The sequence below is a fragment of the Poromitra crassiceps genome (genome assembly GCF_964638095.1).
Source record: "Poromitra crassiceps genome assembly, chromosome: 5".
NCBI lineage: Eukaryota > Metazoa > Chordata > Actinopteri > Beryciformes > Melamphaidae > Poromitra > Poromitra crassiceps.
Window position 1 is genome coordinate 49019857 of NC_139642.1, and position 20130 is coordinate 49039986.

Genomic DNA, 20130 nt, shown 5'->3' on the forward strand with positions numbered 1-20130 from the left:
AAAGGTGGGGAATTGGCTACAACGTCACCCAACTAACGTTATAGCAGCGCCCCAGCAGGTGGTCCATTACGGCTGCTTCAGCCACTTTAGCTCAGTGCTTTGAACCGCTTTGAACAGGTAAAGCGGCTTCTTCTGTTGCTTATTAAATGGATGCTAAAAGATGCTAAAAGACAACACCCAGCCACTAGCTAGAGGGCGGAAAAAGTTTAATTGGCCTGGCTTAGAGAAGCAACACCTGTGGAAAAAAACTATCGATACGGGTATTCCGTACTAACAAGATGGAAAAACATGTTTAACGCTATGAGTAGTTGAAAACTCACCGTCTGCTCGGAGTTTGCAACGTCTGTTCAGTTCAGGCAGCGCCTTCATTTCCTACTCCTCATGCTGCGTTCAAATACTGCCAGTAAGCTCGTACTTCCGACAGCAAAATGTCCAGCTGTTGCGCATTCAAGTGTATTTATTTGGTCGAAAATAACTAAATTGGCACTGGAACAAAAGTCATGAGGATTTATTGTATCCTCTCTCCCCTTAGAAACCAAGCGGCAGGAAGGGAGGGGCTAACGCTAAATACTAATTGAAATAATTTGTGGTTTTATAATTCTGATATTTCCGACAGCATTTAAAGGCCGCAGTTGTATTGCGTGCAGTGCGCATGTGGCTAGGCGACTTATTCGGCCAATCAGGTTCAGTGTTTGCTTGATTTGAATACAAGTTTGCCTCGAGTGGTAGCAAGCAATAACTACAGGAGATTGGATAATCAAAACCTCTCCCTTGAGAGATGAAAGTTTGCCTAAACGGAAAGTTGGGGGGGGGGGGGGGCATAGAAGAATTAAGTAAATAAGCTGCACATCCTTGCATCAAAGCAAGCAATTTGAGCACTTCTGTTTCGCCCAATTCTCAAGTTTTGTCTGCAAAATGTCTGCCTGGAAAGAGAATCATGGGGATCATCATTACACAACAGACCACACACACACAATCCTCTCGATTTGGGTTTCACTATTTATTTTCTCCAAGACAACCTATCCTGTAGCCTATCTCCCAACAGGTTGAGCAAACCACCTTTTCTTCTTGCACTTCATAATTTTAGATTTGAAACCACATATTTGCTAACAAGGAATGCTGCAAAAAATACCCCTATGTTCAACAGAAGGTTATGATCACAAAGTGTAATCCATTACTACAGTGTTTTGAAGTTAACACAAATAAAATGGGAGAGGGTAAGCTCGGACACCTAACTGGTATAAGAGGGAAGGGAGAAGGGGACTAAGGACTTGCAAGGTACTAAAGGTACAGCAAACTTGTTCATGGGTTTATCTTTTTTCTTTTCTTTTTTTTTAAGGAGAAGCCAGGAGGGGCAACTCCAGTCTGACATGTGGGGCAACCTTTACCTCGAGAAAAGGGGGTTAAATCCCCTCTTAGTCTAGCAGATACATAAGCAGATTAATTACTGCTGCTCCTGAAAAAAAATCTCAAGTATCCCTAGAAAGCATCAATGGAGTACTCTAAAAATAAAACAAAAATTGTGTTTGAATGATGCATATTATAGAGGCGGTTGGCAGGTCAAACCTACGAAACCAACCAACACACCTTCAGAAAGACTTCAGGCCTCACTTTGCAGTGTATGTGCAAAACTGTTCAGATTTTCCTGCAAATCGGAAACTAGTAAGGGGGTACGGGAAGGGGGACATGTAACATTTAAACAGCACAGTTTTACTTAAAAATGAAAATTACACTGTATCCACAGCCTAAGGAAACTAAAATACCCTAAAAAAAATAACTGTGCTATAGTTTAGTACATGCAAAGGTTATGATTCACAAACCTACGTGAAATGGCCATTGTTCTCATTTCCCCTTGTGATAAGTCAAAGCTATGGCAACAATACTGCAAAGCAGTGATTTTGCTGTAATTGAAGGAAAACATAATTAAATCTTGCTTGGGGAACATTGAAGTCATTTGGTTGACAATAATCATGGTGTCAGAATTTCACAGCATCAAGCCCATGTCTGGTGCGTAGTTTAGGGTTCTGGTGTGAGGGTGGAATATGATCCTCGCCAATCACCTTTACACAAGCAATGATACTAAAAGCTGAAAATAAAAAATATAGTAAAAAGGAACACACTGGAGGCAAAAAGAAAAGCCCAAAAGCCACCAAATGCATCTTAATACAATGCACTGCTGCTCCACACCTGCCAATAGCATTGTCCAGTGTCAATTAATACTAACTTAACAATAAATCAAAACAAAAAAAATAATCCTTGTGATGACGATGATTTTTTCTTTTTTTTTTTCATATCCAAAGTTCTTCCTTTCAGGGATTTGAGGATCTGCCTCTCGTTCAAAGGCAGAATTTCTTTCCTGCCAATGCCTTTCTCCACTTTGTTTCTCTTCAGTTGTTGTATTTGTATCTTTTTTTTTTTCCCGCTCTGCATGCGTTCTTCTCACCCAGTCACGCACACACTCCCAGTCACGCACGCAGCCAAGCACACACCACTCATCCGTCCATTCTCTCGCACATGCGTTCGACACGCGCAGCCGGACTCCTGGCCCCGCCCACCAGGTGGAGAGGGAGGTGCCCCCGTTGGGGCCTCTTGTTGGAGGAGATGAACGTGGCTCCTCAGCACTGAGTCCAGACATTCGTACACAATGGGTCCATTCACACACATGTCTGATAGCGTGGCCGATTGGGGGAGGGGCACATTGAGGGTGGCGCCCTTTATGGTCGGAGGAGGACCGCAGAATTGTGATATGGTTCATCTCAGTTTTTCGTAATTACCCGGTATTGTTGATTTCTGTTGTGTTTTGTAGTCGTGATACTTCGAGATCTCTTGATTTTTGTGGGTGTCCTTTGGTTCTCCCCGGGCTGACATCGAGTTGTTTTTGTTGTCATTTGAAGTAGTTTTCAGTTTTTAGTAGACGACAGCTCCGATAACGCGGACGTTATGTCGGCATGTCTCTCAACGCATTCGATGTAGATGTTTTTGCTTTTTGCAACATGTAGCCACTCATTCTCACTCGCACCCACTCGCTATCTCAAACTTCATTTGGGCTGGTTTCCCCTGGAATGCCAAATGAAGTCCACACATTTTTCTTTCAGATAAGATGCAGCCATGGATCCCACGAGCCAAGCACAATGGATCTAATTTCTCTCACACTCTCGCTCTCTCTCTCTCTCTTTCTCTCCTAATTTGTTATGTTGAACAGAGTGCTGCATCGTGAACAAAACTCCAGAATACCCCAGATGCCTTCTAGAACTGGAATCCCTCGGCTGGCACGTTGGTGGAGTTAAAGCCGTATGTTCCACCCTGGATGGCCTCCGGGACCAGGCTGGTGTCTTCATCGATCTGCACGGCAGACAAGACAGCACAGCGTTAGGCAAGATGCAGCAGCCATGACAACGGTCAGTTTGCACTGATATAGATATTGATCAAGTAATACAGAGTTGAGATTGAAGAATTTTCCCAATATGGAAACCTATTATCAAAAGCCACATCAGTAATCAAAGTAAATTGATTAAGTAATAATCTTTTACATTTTTGTCCAATGACCCCAATGCATGTGTGTGTGTGTGTGTGTGTGTGTGTGTGTGTGTGTGTGTGTATATATATATATATATATATATACACACACACATACATACATACACACATACACAATACACATACATATATCTATACATACACACACCATATTGGTACTTGTTACAAGCCAAAACTTAACATTTCAAAACAGACTAGTAGAAATTTGTTTTCATTTCTCAAAAGTAATTCATTAGCTCAAGTTTGTCTTAAATGGTAACTTACATCATCAGATGAGAAGAACTGATCAATAATTTCATATGCCAGTTTGTAGATGTCTTCATTTTCATGATTCTGCAGCTGCTCCACCTTCTCCAAACCTGAGGAACAAAAACAAGATTTAGTATGTGCACTATCCAGGTGCCACATTACTACCAAATGATGACCATGGCATAGGTCATGGCTGACCAATTTGGAGCCAACGAGCCAAACTTGGCCCACGCTCAGTTTGTTTTGGCCCTCCATGTTTTTGAAAGAAAAAATTCCCGGCCAACATTACTGTCTTTCAGAGGCTGTGGTGGGGTCATTCTTAAAGCTAGCTTGAAATGAAATTAGAAGACCTATTTTAATTTTAGAATGTAAATGTTCTATAAAATAATATTTCATGTAATTTCACATAACATCAACATTTACTTTTGGCCCACAGCCATCCATCCAGATTAATTTTGGTTCTTCATAGGAAAGCGTTTGGGCACCTCTGACATAGGCTTTATCGTGTTCTTATCTTATCTGATGGCATGCAAGTGAAACTCACCCCCGCACTCCTCAATGAGGTTTGCAATGGTTTCGGCCTCATCGTCGGCCATCTTCAGGATGTTGCTGAGGCCATCCAGGACCACCTGCACGACCTGGGCATCCTTCACTGTCAGCAGGTTGCAGAATGGTGGGATCACCTGCTTCTCAATCAGATGTGCCACCTAGCAGAAGCATGGAGAACACAGCGGCGGTCAATCATCTACCATGTTAATGAAGGGCTATAGCGTTCCTACATTTTCCTTTTCAACATTTCAGTTTTCCTGGATCTCATTTTCTTGGCTCCCTTTGAAGATTTTAGTGAGCATTCAATAGGATATAATTATGGCAATAGAGGTTTGGCAATACAGCTATCAAATAAACCACATTACTCTATAAATGAAGATTCATCACCACAGCAAATATCATGTGAGACTGTGGTTCTACAAACTACATAAGATGTGAAATAACATGCATCATCATGAATTTCCCATTTGGGGATGAATAAAGTTAATCTAATCTCTATCATGCCTGAAAAATAATAAACTTTTCTCTACTCTTTGTGCAATTTCCATATTTCATAACTTGGAAATGATCAACTTCCTTCCAACTGCATAAGAGACCTGTATCGATCTGTGTCAGGGGTTTTCAAACTGAGACTGTGGGCCATCCCCCCTACACACACACACACACACACACACACAGACTCAACAATTAATTGATTGCCGTTTGAAATACTTCAGACACCAAATACATTAAAGGTCTGTCATAAGGCATTTACCGGTATTTGTTTCTGATTCTGGGAAAGTGGGGGGGAAATGGTCAAATTCCCCCAAACTACTGTATCTCTGAACTATCTCTTTAATCAAATCCCACACATTTAGACTATTCTAGTTTTAGGCTCTATGTCATCCATCCCCAAATGGCGGACCGCGGTATGGGTACGGACCATAGGTACGGACCCAGACACCATCCCATCCGGACCCAGCCCTATACCCTCCAAATCCTTAAGAATTATACATTTTCACGGACCGTTTCTATTTTAACCGGCACGTGCCTTTCTAGCCTTTACGGTAAGCACAGGGAAGTATGGTTCTTTCTTTCCCAGACCAATGCATGCGTTGTAAATCATCGCATGTGATGCTACTCAGTCAATCAAATCTGCAAGTGGCAGCTGCCTGCTGCCTGTGGCTGACAGACACGTCTCTCACACACACACACACACACACACACACACACACACACACACACACAGGAGAGGAGAGGAGAAATGCGAGGGATAGAGAAGTAATTTCATGTGGTGGTGTGCTCTAAAAAGAGGAAAGTACAGTAAAAACACATGAACTAGAGCTCACTGAATGAACAAGAGAAAGTGAGGGAGTGAGGTAAGGGTGAAAGAAAGAGAAAAGGAGGCATTCAAACGGTTTGATTGTTAAAATGTGATGTTTTGGCTGAGACTGTTAAAATGTGAAAGTCGTTGTGAGTTGACAAGGAAGAAAAAGATAAACTTATGCTACACTTTTTATTTAAATGTCCTACTTAATTAAGCACTTTAATTTAAGATGCCCATTTCTCAAAAGCAGCGCTTGTCCCTCCATCATTACCACCACTGAGCAGATCAGACTGTGGTTGTACTGGTCAGCTTCCAGGTAAGAGTGTCTGTGTGAATGTGAACAGGGCACTCCTGAAAAAGAGAGCATTGCTCTCAGCAAGACTCCCCCTGTTTATAAAGAAAAAAAAAACTCCATTATGTCAAATAAAAATGTCTGTTGCTTATTACAATCTTTATTTGATGTAACCGTTGTTGACTACATACAGACGTTGATACTATTAGGCTACTTCAATAGGCTATATGGCACTGAATATAATTTGCTGGTAGACATTATATGTTCCGCACCTTTGTTTGAGGATATTTTCTCTAACTGGACCTCTTTGAATTTTAATTGAGTACCTCTGTTCTATGTGATATCCTTTTGATAACTAATGCAATAACTAATGCAATATTTTATCCCGCCTCCATTCACTGAGCCTCCCCTGAAAGTGTTTTTTGGCCCCCTGTCTGTGGAGTAGGGATGTTACAGGATGGGGAAAAGAACAAAAGAGGACAGAGAGAGAGTTGACAGGGAGACTTGTGAAGGACGTTCTTACCTGGTCTTTCCTTCCACTTATTGTCAGGTTGCTGATGGCCCAGGCTGCTTCCTTCTGCGTGCCAAAGTCGCCCTGAGAAGACATGCATGCAAAGTGAGCACTCCACATGTCCCATGGTCTTTATGTCCCCTCTCTCTACGAAGCTGAAGAGACGTTCCACATGTCCTATCGTCTCTTTATGTTCTCTCTACAAAGCTGAAGAGAATAGGGGAGACACGCACCTTGTCCAGCAGGTGGATGATCATGGGCACTAGCTTGGCATCAATGACGGCTTGCACCTGCTGCTGGTTGCCTGCTGTGATGTTGGACAGGAACCACACTGCCTCCTACAGGAGAGGGAGGACAAATACAGGGATTCAGTAACAGCTTTCAAGAGAAGGGATGGGCAGTCATGTGCTACAACACCAGGAGATTTCCTGAGGAGCACACCTTCAGCCAGAGCTGGAAAGAAAACCTGTGTACTTTTAGCCCTGATTGGCCTGTCCTGGTTCGAGAGCAGGGGTCGGCTGATTGGCCTGTCCTGGTTCTAGAGCAGGGGTCGGCAACCTTTACTAGCAAAAGAGCCTTTTTTCTCCAAACAATGAACACAAATCTGCCTGGAGCCCCAAGACATATTTGAGCATTATACTGTAAGTAAGGTAACACATAGCCTGACGCTGACAGATGGTTTGAATTAACGGTTAAAAAGGGCAAGCACTTTAAAAAAATACTTGGCAGGTGATTGGATGAACTGTCTGTCTATCACTTCAACCACTTAAGACTGCCACCTCCTTCCTCTGAGGCTGATTGGTCATGGTTCAGAATTATGTCTAAATTAGCCTATCAACATTACTAATATGTCTAAATGAACATGACTCATCGCAGGCAACAGAGCTCAACAGTCATGTGACGTTTCTTGCCCCAGAAGTGAATTCCTCATTCATTTTCTCCATAGACATTTCGAAAAATCCTTATATAACGAGTTTTAAGGCTTGAAGCAAGCCAACCAGTCTTCCAGAGAATTGTGAGTGACCATAAAACATTTCACTTTCAGCTCAAACAAAAAATAAATGCAGGGGGAAAAGATCAAAAATTAAAAAAAATTTTACCCCACTTTACTTTTGCTGAAAGCGAAATGTTTTATGGTCACTCACGATTCTCTGGAAGACTGTTTGGCTTGCTTCAAGCCTTAAAACTCGTATCTTTCTAAATGTCTATGGAAAAAATTAATGGGGAATTCACTTCTGGGGCAAGAAACATCACATGACTCTATTGAGTATGCTCAAGCTGAATTGATTGATTGGATTGATTGATCGTTTCTTGCCATTTTGTTGACTGTTTTTTGACGGTCTTTGCGGAAAGGGGCATATCTTTAATTTTCTGAACTATCAGTTTTCTTTTTGAAGTCTGAGAATAGATGCTCTGATATTTTAATTAACGATTATTATTTCATGTTCATGTATTCACCCCATCAATACATGCTCACTATCTCCTGAGCTGCCACAAAACTAGCATTACACATAAAGTTCATTGACTTTTTCTTGCATCAATTCATCGGTGCCAAACTGCCCTCCATACAGGAACTGTACCTCTCCAGAGTTAAAAAAAAAACGGGCAGGAAAGATCATCACAGACCCCCCCCCCGGTCATGATCTGTTCCAACTCCTCCCCTCTGGCAGGCGCTATAGAGCACTGTACGCCAAAACTAAGACACAAAAACAGCTTCTACCCACAGGCCATCACCCTGATTAACACTTAAAATCTTTCACTTGAACACTTTTGCAAAAACTGGAATCACTTGACTTCACTCTTGATCACTTTGAACACCTTGCAAGCGTGAACACTCAATGTGCAGTTTTACTGAGAAATATCTGTGCAATATCTGACGCAAAGCCTCGGTAAATAACTGTGAAACACCTGACCTGATTGGAGAATAATACAAAAATAAGTTAAAAAAATATATATATATTTATTCATTTCCATGTCATTTTTGTCAAAGCCACAGGGAGCTACTGGAGAGGAGCCGCAGGCAGGTTGCCTACCCCTGTTCTCGAGGTGCTTGGGACGGGTGTGTTGATGTGCCTGAGCTGGATCAGAATCCAGGGGTCCGGCTCTGAGAGTCTGGACCCCTGGTCGAGACAGGGTGCTGTGGACGGGGCGGGGCCACTTTGAGGCTTTAATCACTGGCCAGGTCACAAAGGGAGGGGCGGGCCTCTTGTTTTAAGTGACCTGCCTCAGATGCACTCCTTTATCAGCAGAGACCAGCGGTCTACAGCGCCCTCTGGCCACCGTCCAGTGGTATCACACATTCAATCACATGCACAGAGACTACCCTCCTCCCCACCATCTGCCCAACTAACTACAACTATCGCCAGCCGCTGAAGTCTTCTTTTGTCTTCATCCGCAGGATTCTCCATGTTGTGAATTCCTATTATCATCTGTCTTGTCCCATCTACAACCATTTACACAGCATTCACACTAGCACCAAGTCTCTGATTTCATCACTTCCAGAGCACACGCTATTTAGACCGAGACACTGTGTGTGTGTGTGTGTGTGTGTGTGCTTGTGTGCGTGTGTAGACAGGATGTGTTACCTTGTTGATTTTCTCCTTGGGGTGCGTGAGGAGGGAAGGGAAGTGGCTGAGGGCGTCACAGTTGAGCACCACCTGGGTCTGTTCATCTGTACCAGTCACTATGTTGCCCACTGCCCTCAGAGCAGCAGTCTGGACAGGGAAGAATTGTTATAAATATATATAATATATAACTTAAGCACATACCTTAGCTATGCACATTTCAGAAGTTGCCCTATGCATCTGTGTTTAATTCTTAAGAGTGCCCCCCCCCCCCCAGCCCCAACCAATACGATCTGATAGGAATAAACTTTCATACAAAGTCAACCTCCTGTTATTGGTTTTGATCGATTTTATGCATTATACTCTGAATTTCTTATCAACTATATCTTATCAACTATAAATTTATCAACTATAAATCTTTATATATATATATATATATATATAAATCTTTATAAGCCTTATCAACTATAAAAAAAATAACAATTGATGTGAATGAAATTTGTGCTTTCTTGAAAACCAAATTACATGTATTTTATTTGATCATAAGCATGATCAACCTCCTCTCTAGACACCCCCCCCCCCCCCCCCCTTCGCTCCGTACCTGAACTTTGACCTCCTGGTGACTGAGCAGAGGCACCAGGTGAGGGACGATGCCAGAGTCGATGACCATTTGGATTTGCTCGTTTCCAGCGTCCGTCAGGTAGGACAGAGCCCACACCGTGTCCACCAAGATCTGAAGGCAAAGGAACAAAAGGCCAAAGAATGAACATTTCCTTTCTGCTAAACCTCACTGAACAAATATATCTGAAGCAAAGCTATACTACATTAGAGCTGATTTAGTGGGAATATAAAGCAATACTAACAGATACAAAGTAAATATGTGTCTTTTACTGTATAACCAGAACATCAAAGCCTACTTAAACAAATCAAGCAGAAAAAGCAGTGTACTCACACTGACATCAGTGTGGTGGATGAGCACACAGAGAGCTGGCAGGATCTGAGGAGGACATGGGAGAAAAGATGGATGGAATCAGGAAGTGGATAAAACAATAAAAACCATAGCTTGGAGAGCAGCATGGTGCAGTGTTCTGCAATACGTCCTACACCTTCAACAATCATCATCAGCGTGCTAAATCTGCCCCCATTTTCCAGCTTAGGTAGACCCCCTGATGGGGCAGTAATCCTCTCTGCTGCCCAAACACCAAAATGCTTAAAAAAACACATCCCCCCTCTTACATTTCTCTACATATATAATGTGAGAGGAGTCAGACACACAATTGCTCGCAGCCAATCACAGCGACTCTTGCTCATTGCGAGAGCCAGTCACCGCAACCTTTGCTCACCACACCATTTCTCAGCCCCATTTTGCACATACAAACCCAAACAACACCGTAGCAACATGTCCACAGCTAAAAGTTAGTACTGTATGTACGAACACACTCTCGCGAGATTTGGCAACCGGAACTCATGTTAGCAGGGAGCAATTAGCTCAAACTTATGAATATGGAATTTTCCAAAAGTAATTAACAGTTGTAACGTTATAATATTACAATTACATCATGTTATTTTCCATATTATCTTGACTAAAATATAGCATTACATCAAAATACATCATATTTATTTCAACATTCATCTTTAGTTTCTTTCTTTTTTTAAAGTTGGCTACATCAATCCTGAACATTCTTGTATTATATATAAACCAACAAATAGATGGGAAATACTTTTTCTAGGCCACAAAAATCACACTTAAAATCAATATCCTGTTTGAATCTTCTAACCAGATGTTTTACAGGATAAATTCCATGCAATATCTTGAAAGAAACTTCCTTAAACTCGTTATAGCGGTTCCCAACCTTTTCCGACTCATCGTGGCCTACTTGAAAATCCCAAAAATGTTTACGGCCCACGTCCAACTGTAAACAGTATGGAGGACAAATAATGTCTTCGCACAACACTTTTTATTTTAACGATAAAAGGAGCACCGTCATCACCACACATACATCAGAAACTAAAAGTGACCATCTGCTGTCTGCAATAGGCTAGTTAAGAAATAACTGATTGCAAAATAAATAACGGTATGATTCAACAATGGAGACATGCATAATCTTTTTTTCCCCTCCTCACAAAGATCATGTTTTGCTAATTATTCTGCGACCCACTTGCAATAACTTTGCAGCCCACAGGTTAGGAATGGCTGCACTAGGCTATTTTTCACAAATTATCACATATGATGTCTGCTAGTTTCTGCAGTGACCTGTAAAGTGGATCGCAAATCATGAATCATTTCAGGTTTGTCCTTTTAAGTAAAGCAAAATGTTGCCTCTCAAGATACGTACTTGGCAATTCAAAAACAGCCATCTTATTGTACTCTTACCTAGAGACACTGCATGAAATAGGCCACGCCCATCATGCGGGAAAGCTCTCCATTCACTTCCATACACCAGCATAATTTTCCTTGAATTAAACATAGCTACAAGCTGCGCAGCCAACAAATGTAAAAAAAATCCCCAATTCAAGTTTTTTTTGTACTCCCGAGCAAAAGAAGGAAGCCATTGAGAATTGGCGAGAAGAAAATGTGGATCTAGCTGTCAAGGAAGTAAGTTGGAGTGTTCATCTTCCGCATATATGATCTTTGTGTGCAACACCTGACATAAGAGAACGCCAGGATTTGGGGTGGGGGTGAGTTTTTTGTTTCCCCCCGTTTTGGGCGTGGTTTCTGAATGACGACACGCTCCGCAGTGTCTCTATACTGCTCTCTCTCTCACACACACTCTGTCTCTCCTACCTCTTGGATGGTCTCCATGGGTGGCGGGGGATCCTTGTGGCGGCAGAGATTGACCATGACCCAGGTGACATTGCGGAGGAAGGTGATGGGGATGGAGGGGCTGATGAAGGAGAGCAGGGGCTTGACCACGCCCAGGCTGATCACATAGTCTCTGCACTGAGGGCCATCGCCTGGACAGAACACACAGAGCCATGACCACATGGGACTGAAAGACTATTTATTTTATTTTATTTTATTTATTTATTTATTCTCACCTATGATGTTGCCCAGGGCCCAGACTGCCTGTTCACACACATTCTGATGAGGAGAGTGAAGCAGCCTCAGGAACAGCGGCACAGCATCTATAAGAAGAACGGTATTCGATATAAGTGAGAAGTATAAGAAGTGTAAGCCGAGATATGTAAGGATATAAAGTCAGACACTTCCGAACTTTGCTTGTAAAGTGTCTTTTAGGACGGCACAATTAATCATAGATAATAATCATAACATAGTGATTTTATGTTGCCACAATTTAATAATCGTGCAGTTGAGTGATGTTGAAGTGTTTATGTTTTCAATCCCCCCTGAAAGTGCTGATGTGGTCAAGGCTTGAATTATGCATGACCAATCAAAACCTTTGAATGCTCAACATGCACCTATGTGACCAAATGACATTTAAGATGGAGATGCAGGCAGCTCTGGTGAAGAGAGAGAGAAACCTCACATAGACGATCTTTGGAAAAATGTAGCAACAAGCAAAGTGGAAAAGAATGGACTGGACCAACATTGGAGAGGAAAATCCTTCTCCAAAGTCTGAATGTGAAAATGTTTTAGTTCCTGAAAGTGGATCTTTATTTTATCTTATTTTATTACGTAAGTAAAATACAGTGTAAATAAGGACCACAACAAAAGTAAGACAGTAAGAGTCAAACCAACACTTTCTAGCTGCTGCTACTCTCAGAAGAAAATACTGCAATAAAAAAGGTTCAAATATGCGTCATGGAGCTAAGTGCAATCATTTTATTTATTCATTTATTGAAATAAAGACAAATAATTGTAATTAATAAATGTGATCACATTATTTAGGAAAATAATCAGGATGGTAATTTTCACCTAATCGTGCAGCCCTAGTGTCTGTGTCACTGACATGTTGCGGTTAGTCATTCTTGTACACTTACATTAAGCATAAAACTTTCTTTAGGATTCTGACAGTTTGCTGCAATCCCACTATGACAGAATGAACTGGTAATGTTGCGGTATCCCACAGGTGTGTGTTGTGGTACAATGGCACTTACTAGACTGGACCACAGCTTGGGTCTGTTCTGAGGTGCCCGACGCTATGTTGGTCAGAGCCCAGGCTGCCTCGAACTGAAGAGATGGGCTGGAGAGAGACGGATGAAGGCGGCGGAGAGGAGGCCGTGGTGGAAGTGTTTGTGATTGGGTGAAATACAGGAAGAGAGGATGCTGATGAGTCATTTATGTTCTGCCATTACTGGAAGGTGAAAACTGGAGCACATTTGCATAACTCTGCAACGCCCAATACATTTGCATAACTTTGAAGTATAAGCAGCAAAGTCTACATCATATGATGAGGAGAGTAAAGACTAACTTATAACACTGCTATAATCAATGTGCAGGAAGAGGCACAATAAATAATACACTGCTGTGTGCACACATGCAGAGACACACACACACAGCGACAGCCTTCTTACTTGTCATCTCTGTCCAGGCAGACACACACAGACACACACACAGCGACAGCCTTCTTACTTGTCATCTCTGTCCAGGCAGACACACACAGACACACACAGCGACAGCCTTCTTACTCGTCATCTCTGTCCAGGCAGACACACACAGACACACACACACTTCTTACTCGTCATCTCTGTCCAGGCAGACACACACAGACACACTTCTTACTTGTCATCTCTGTCCAGGCAGTGGACCAGGATGGGAAGGATCCCAGACTTGATCAGGTCATCGATGGGAGGGTTACGGTCGCTAGATAACAACTTCCTACAAGAACAAAGACCAAACAAAGAGACAATTACTCACACAGCCACACTCACATAACAAGGGCGTCACATGTTGCCACTGCTGCCACTTTTCTTGAGTAAGAGCTATCATAAATCGCTATCTCTCTATATACTGTATAATCTCATAATCCCCCCCCCCCCACCTTGAATGGGCATGACGCCACAGGCCAAAAACGATGGGATTGAAGCAAGACGGCCCAACACTTCAACTCACTTCCTGTCATTTTGTCACGTGGGTTTTGCCCATGGTTTTCCACGGACACGCCCACTTAGGAGACTTTCGGCAGGTCTGAGTCAATGGTTGACCACACCCATTTAGGAGACTTGCTGCTACCATTTGTTAGACTTGGCGGAGCCTGCGCTGACTCATCTATAGTAATATAATATCTATGCACAGGTTCACATGGCTTCATTGACATTTACCAACATGACATTTACCAACACACAGGTTACCATTACACACACACACACACACACACACACACACACAGTTGAGGAATTGGAAGTGTCACATCATTGCTGCTGTTATTACACATCACTCAAATGGAGTGACTGTGCCGACATCACCGTGCTTCTGAGCCAAATACTAACTCTGTTACACACCACCTGCAGGGATGACCACACCTGCCATAGAAATGGGCCTGTGTCCAGACACAGCTGCAGAGTTACATTCGGTGATTTCAGAATTTATTTTTGAATTGAAATGTATATTTCAATATAAATAAAACATGCGTACAATGCATGTTTTACAATGCAAAGTCCCGCGAGACTTTCCAGACGAGAGTTGTGTCTCTCACTGACCCGACAGGCAAAAATGGGCTGCCTGTAACTAGTGAAAAGAGCGAGGGGGAGAAATGCAGTCTGATCGTTCTTTAGGGAACAGTTTATGACGATATGCGTCGAAAACGGGAATAAAACTGTCTATTTAAATGGAGGAAAAGCATGCTGCCACTTGGCCCTCACGGAGCTCCATTCTAGGAGTGGCTTGGACGCTATTGATCTCAAAACAACGCCTAGGACGACAAAAACGCTGCGGAGAGCACTGGGTGAGTCGTCAGATCATAATTAATGTGAGGAGAGGGCTGCAGGTTAAAAAAAAACGAAATTCTCCTTTAAAGACCACATAAACCCAAGTGGCATGAGGGTCGGTGATGTATCGGACAGAAAACAGATATTGCCTGAGATGAATGAGGGTTGAGGGGTGGGCCATAGCATGTCAATGATTTGATTTGACAGTTCTGGGCGCTGGAGTTGGCGTGTTCCGCCCCCAAATCGAGACAAGAGTGCTGTCTGCCGGCTTGAAGCGTCGACTAAAGAGCCACGGTAAATACAATCTTCCTGGAATGCGAGTTTAACGAACCAGGTACATGTCCTTGGCATTCTACATCGAATGAAGACATTACAGTTACCGGTAGTTTTATTTTGTATGTTAGATACTTATTGGCCAAGTTATTAGTTAGTTTATGGGCTAGAAATACTGCCAGGTTACAGGCACTAGGCAGCCATTTGCCTGCAGAATTTTCTCCTCGAAATGAAGATTGATTGACAGCTGTCCTGTCGTGATATGATTGGTTGAAATGGGGTAGAAATATGATAGTGCAGGCTGACGTCATCACCATACTGTAGATTACAGTTATGAATGAATATATATTAACCCTAACCCTCAAAAATAAATTGTATTAGTACTTTTGCATAGTCAAATCATCCTATCGGCTGCCTATCGGTAAGCGCTGAATTTCCCCCCGCTAAAATCTGTATTGGACTCAAAAATCCCATGTCTGTCGTGCTCTAGTACCTCCGTCCCATTTTAAGACAGGAAAAACCCTGAAATGAGGCGCATCAATGCTTTCAGTGCGTTCGGGGCTTAGCGGACAGTCTCTTGGACAAAGTATTCTGGTGTATAGAAGCAGAATCTTTGGAATCCATTTGTTCACATTCATTGCATTCAAACTGGTAGTGAAATACACAGCAAACAAAAGTTCAATATGAAGAACTGTCAATATCATGTAATGTGGAAAGTGACATGGTCAGGAATTAGTGTTAAGTGTGTGCGTTCCTACCGGGCAGCCTGGACAGCACTCAGCTGGACACCCTGGTTATCACTGGTGGCATTCTACAAATCAGCACAACACACAGTCAGTCAAATCATACTGGACAGTTCCCTATTTAGATCACAGTATGATGTGCTGAGTATTCCACTGGGTTATCTTGGAAGAAAAGTGTTAATTCTCATACATAATCAAGGTAAAATAGAATCATACACACTGCAGTGATTATTGGTGGGGGAGGGGGAGATCAAATATACAACTTACTTGTACTATTGCTTCAAGAGAGGTGTTTTGCTGAAACAGAGGAATTTGTAAATTGATCAGCCTAGAAACATTCTTTGTCAAAAACGTGTAAACTTTAATGTCTAAAGTTAAAAGAAAGAACACAAAGTAAGCTCTCGACCAGTGGTTAGGCAAAAACCCAACATTAGATCCAGGGCTGGATGTCTGTCCCAAACTTGATACACTTGGCAGCACAACCAAGTTCTGCACTGCCTGGCTGGCAGTACCAAACAAGGATGAGCAGGTATCTGTCAACCTCTTGCCTGTGACATAACAGAACTCCCATCCCCCAAATTGCTATGTGAAGACGACAGAGCAGAGAAGATAATCTCACCAAAGCACAAGTGAGAGTGGTTAGAGGGGTCTAGAGATTGAGAAATTCCATCAGGATGAAGCAGTAACTTACAGTCCCAGACTGAGAATTGACCTGCTGTTGTTGTTGTGGTCCAACTGGATGGGCAGGGCAGCATTCAGAAATAAGTATAATACAAACCCTGCTGCCCCTGTTAAGACTGGGAGGTTGATGGGTGTTGCCTTGGCATGTGGCAGGTAGTTAGCAGTTGCAGGTGTTTCACCTTTGCACCCATGACTAAAGGTGGCGATGAAGTTGCAACATAGTCAAATTTGCCCAAAACAGAAACAGGCCGCTGCATTTGCTGCAGCTTTACATTGTTTATTTCCTCCATGAAGATGAAAGAGGTAAGCGAGTGTAACCCAGGGAAAACAGGAAATAGCAGCGACAAAAACTTGACAAGACAACAGCTGTGCTGAAGGAATGAAAAAGGCAGCTGAGGGAATGTGAGGGTTTAGGAGGCGAGCCACTGATCTGTCAGAAAGGTGCAGATATCCTCCAATAAGCTCAGCAAGCCTCACCACAAAACAACTCAATCTCACAAAGCCTGAGATTGTTGACTTATGGCTAGTGCTACATTTATATATAAAAGCGAAATAAAATAAAAATACAAAGGCCAATTTGAGGGATATTTTCAAAGCAGCTGACATTACAAATGATTTGTTGTCCATTGTTAATTTGATCTAATTACTGGTATCAGAACCTATTATGCTCCAGTATTAATGATACCATAATTTAATCATCGCTGGTGCCCACTGGACTGGACACCCCGTCTGAACCCTGTCTTCTAAAATCTAAGAAAGGTTTCCAAGTAGTGCTCAGAGACATGACATGAAAAGCAACAGATAAACCTTTAAAACAGGAAGCTCCATTAGAAATGAATGAGAATATTGTGTCAAAAAAGCCCTGGGAGAGAGGGCGGGAAAACATATCCCTGATAAGGGATACTTACACTGGAGGCATTGTATTGGTAATAATTGCTTAATCAATAAACCAAATATGTAGATATACTGAAATAATATGGGTCTTACTGTAGGAAAAAATATGCTGCTGCTGCTGCTGCACATAAAAACACACTATATTTGTTCACACTGTTGCCCCACCCCACTGGCATTGGGCAAGGACAGCATCACAGGGACAATGTGTCAGCAAATCTAAAATACTACAGTACTACAGAAACTACATACATACTACTACAGAAACGACAGTAGTTTCTATGTCAAGTTGTCAGCCCCACTGCTTTGATAAAGCCTTACATGAGCCTTCTCAATGCAAAAACCTAAACATACTATACAGTATGTTGTCTGTAAGTGTATAGCGGAAACTGACAAGAAATAAACAGAGACAATCTCTGAGCGGAAAAAGTGCAAGTGTGAAGCAGAAGCATACCGATCTGAAATCGCCATCAGCATCAGAGTCCTCACAGATGTCCTCATGGGGCACATTTCTCCTCTTCAAAAGGTGCTCATCTCTTTTGTTCTGTGGTTAGATAGAACAGACATGTATTTCATTGATAAAAGAAATGCTTAGAATAAAAAAAGAAAGACATATAAACTTGAGTGGAGTTATAGCGGTAACGGTCACAGCAGGCTGAAAGTCATCAGGTATTTGTAGTTGGTACACCACCACATGATCCAAACTTTGATTACCTTGCGAAGTTCCACCACGACCTCGGTCCTCTGTCTTCTCATAGTCTGTGGGCGAGATTGCACATTAGTATTGTAGAGTCTGGAAGTTTAACGTCTACTCCAGACAGAGTCAGAGAGGCTATAACAGGAAATGGTGTGTAGAGTTTGTGCTACTGGAGATGTTCAGAAACTCCCATCCTCTGTGAAGCACTTTTTGTTGTACTGTGTGTTTAAATTTGTTTGTTTTTTGTATTTATGAGAAACAGTGTCTTGGGACGCAAGACAAATTTCTGACTTGAAATCGTGAAATCATATGAAATCAATTCCAGTCTCACTCATACATAGGGCCTGGAGTCAACAGCCAGATCGTTGCTAGTAATGACAGCACCAAAACAAATATGACAAAAGTGTCCTACCCAAAATGCCTTGGTTTAAATACTTTACATGCCATAACAAGACAGCTAGCCCCTTATATTATGATACAGGCTACTACAATGATACAGCAATCACCTATATTATACTTCAACAAAATATACTTGCCTGCATAGTAAGAAAAACATTAAAATGTTTATAATTTATAAACATTTTATAATAAAGGCAAATGTGCGGGAAATGGTTTGGTTTTAATGTGGATGCACAGACAGAATAGACATGTGTGTGTGTGTGTTTTGTACTGACACTGTAACGTTATGTCATCTTTGACAGTCTTCTACCATGGCGGTGTTAATTATCACAGTTTCGATTACCTCGACAACGAGCCGTTACATGTCAACCCGGATGTCTTGAGAACATCGCCATGCAGCTAACGTTACCTCGCTAGAGAACCAGGTTGAAAACACACATTTGTAGCCAACATGAGTGAAATAGCAGAGGCTGCGGAGTTGACTGTAATCGTGTTGTAATTTATGGATGGTTCTAACGTTAGCTCGTGTGGAAGTTAATATATCAGCCATAATGATCCTGTCCATGGTGAAATGTTGGTTCCTTGCACGAGTAGTTAACCATGGGGGTACAATTAGATCAAATACACGTAGTTGCTAGCTAGCGAGCTAGCTGGTTTCCGCCATTGTTTTTGATGATAAAGACGGGGGATGGGTGGAACTGCAAGCACCAAGCCCTAACCAGCAAGCTTAACGTTAGCTAGCGTTAGCCAACCATCCAATCAAAAATAACGTAAATCTGACACGGCATTACCTTGGCAAGTAAGCTAAAATATACCACACAAGTCGAAAGTCAAGTTTAAGTACTTTCAGACGTGACGTTACACTAAACATCTTCAGTGACACAGAATAAGCTAAAGGCCGAACCGGGGTTATGTGCTTGAGTTAACATCAGCTAGCTACCATGTCCCCCATGGGCCTGACTAGCAGCAAGCTAACATACAGCGCCACAGCGGAGGCGTTGAAAGCTAACGTTAGCTAGCTTATCTAATTAGTTTTTATAACGATGGCATTCCCATGCATGGTCAAACCCATAAACTCCAATGGTAATGCTCTAGTTAAGGCCCCCGATCTAACATTCACAATGTGTAAGGCCCTGGCTTGGGCTGGGTGCAAAGTTCCCGATGGTGGAAATTAGAAACGACGTCACAGGGAAGCCAGCGGGCGAAGCTGCTACTGCACGGCGCATAGGAAAAGAGGAGATCCTCGACACCAATCTGGATACTTTTACCTCCAAATCACGACCCTTGTTCTTGAAATTCTTCAACCGCTGGTTGTCCAGTTTCTCGTTGTCAGCCATGTCAGCAATTTTGGCGGTGTTCAATACCTTTTTACTGATGAATTTAGCTAATGCGCTACCCTTTTCTAGTTCCTTTTTCACAGCCCTTTCGTTAGCGGACTATTTTTTGCTGGTCTGTCCGCGGTGCATACTGGGAATGCCGGTGGTGGAGGGAGGGCAGCCTCGCTCTGGCGTAGAGGAAGGGTGGGGAATTCCCCTTTTCTCTGATTGGTTCCCTCTACTGTTACATTTAGCCGCCCATCTGTAAGGCGCGCCATACAACAACGCAGTGG

General features: G+C 42.4%; 1 protein-coding gene across 1 annotated transcript; it reads right to left on the minus strand.

Moving 5' to 3' along the window:
* Nucleotides 1–981: 981 nt before the first annotated feature.
* Nucleotides 982–19976, minus strand: kpna4 (karyopherin alpha 4 (importin alpha 3)). Its single transcript, XM_083637140.1, has 17 exons — nt 19790–19976; nt 18140–18184; nt 17880–17969; nt 16121–16150; nt 15869–15921; nt 13693–13788; nt 13068–13153; nt 12048–12134; nt 11794–11963; nt 9961–10005; nt 9610–9741; nt 9030–9158; nt 6678–6782; nt 6457–6528; nt 4331–4493; nt 3802–3896; nt 982–3342 (listed from the first exon to the last, which is right to left on the minus strand). Exons 1-17 carry the CDS (start codon nt 19856–19858, stop codon nt 3247–3249), a joined length of 1563 nt encoding a protein of 520 aa, XP_083493266.1. The 5' UTR covers nt 19859–19976; the 3' UTR covers nt 982–3246.
* Between the last annotated feature and the right edge of the window lie 154 nt (nt 19977–20130).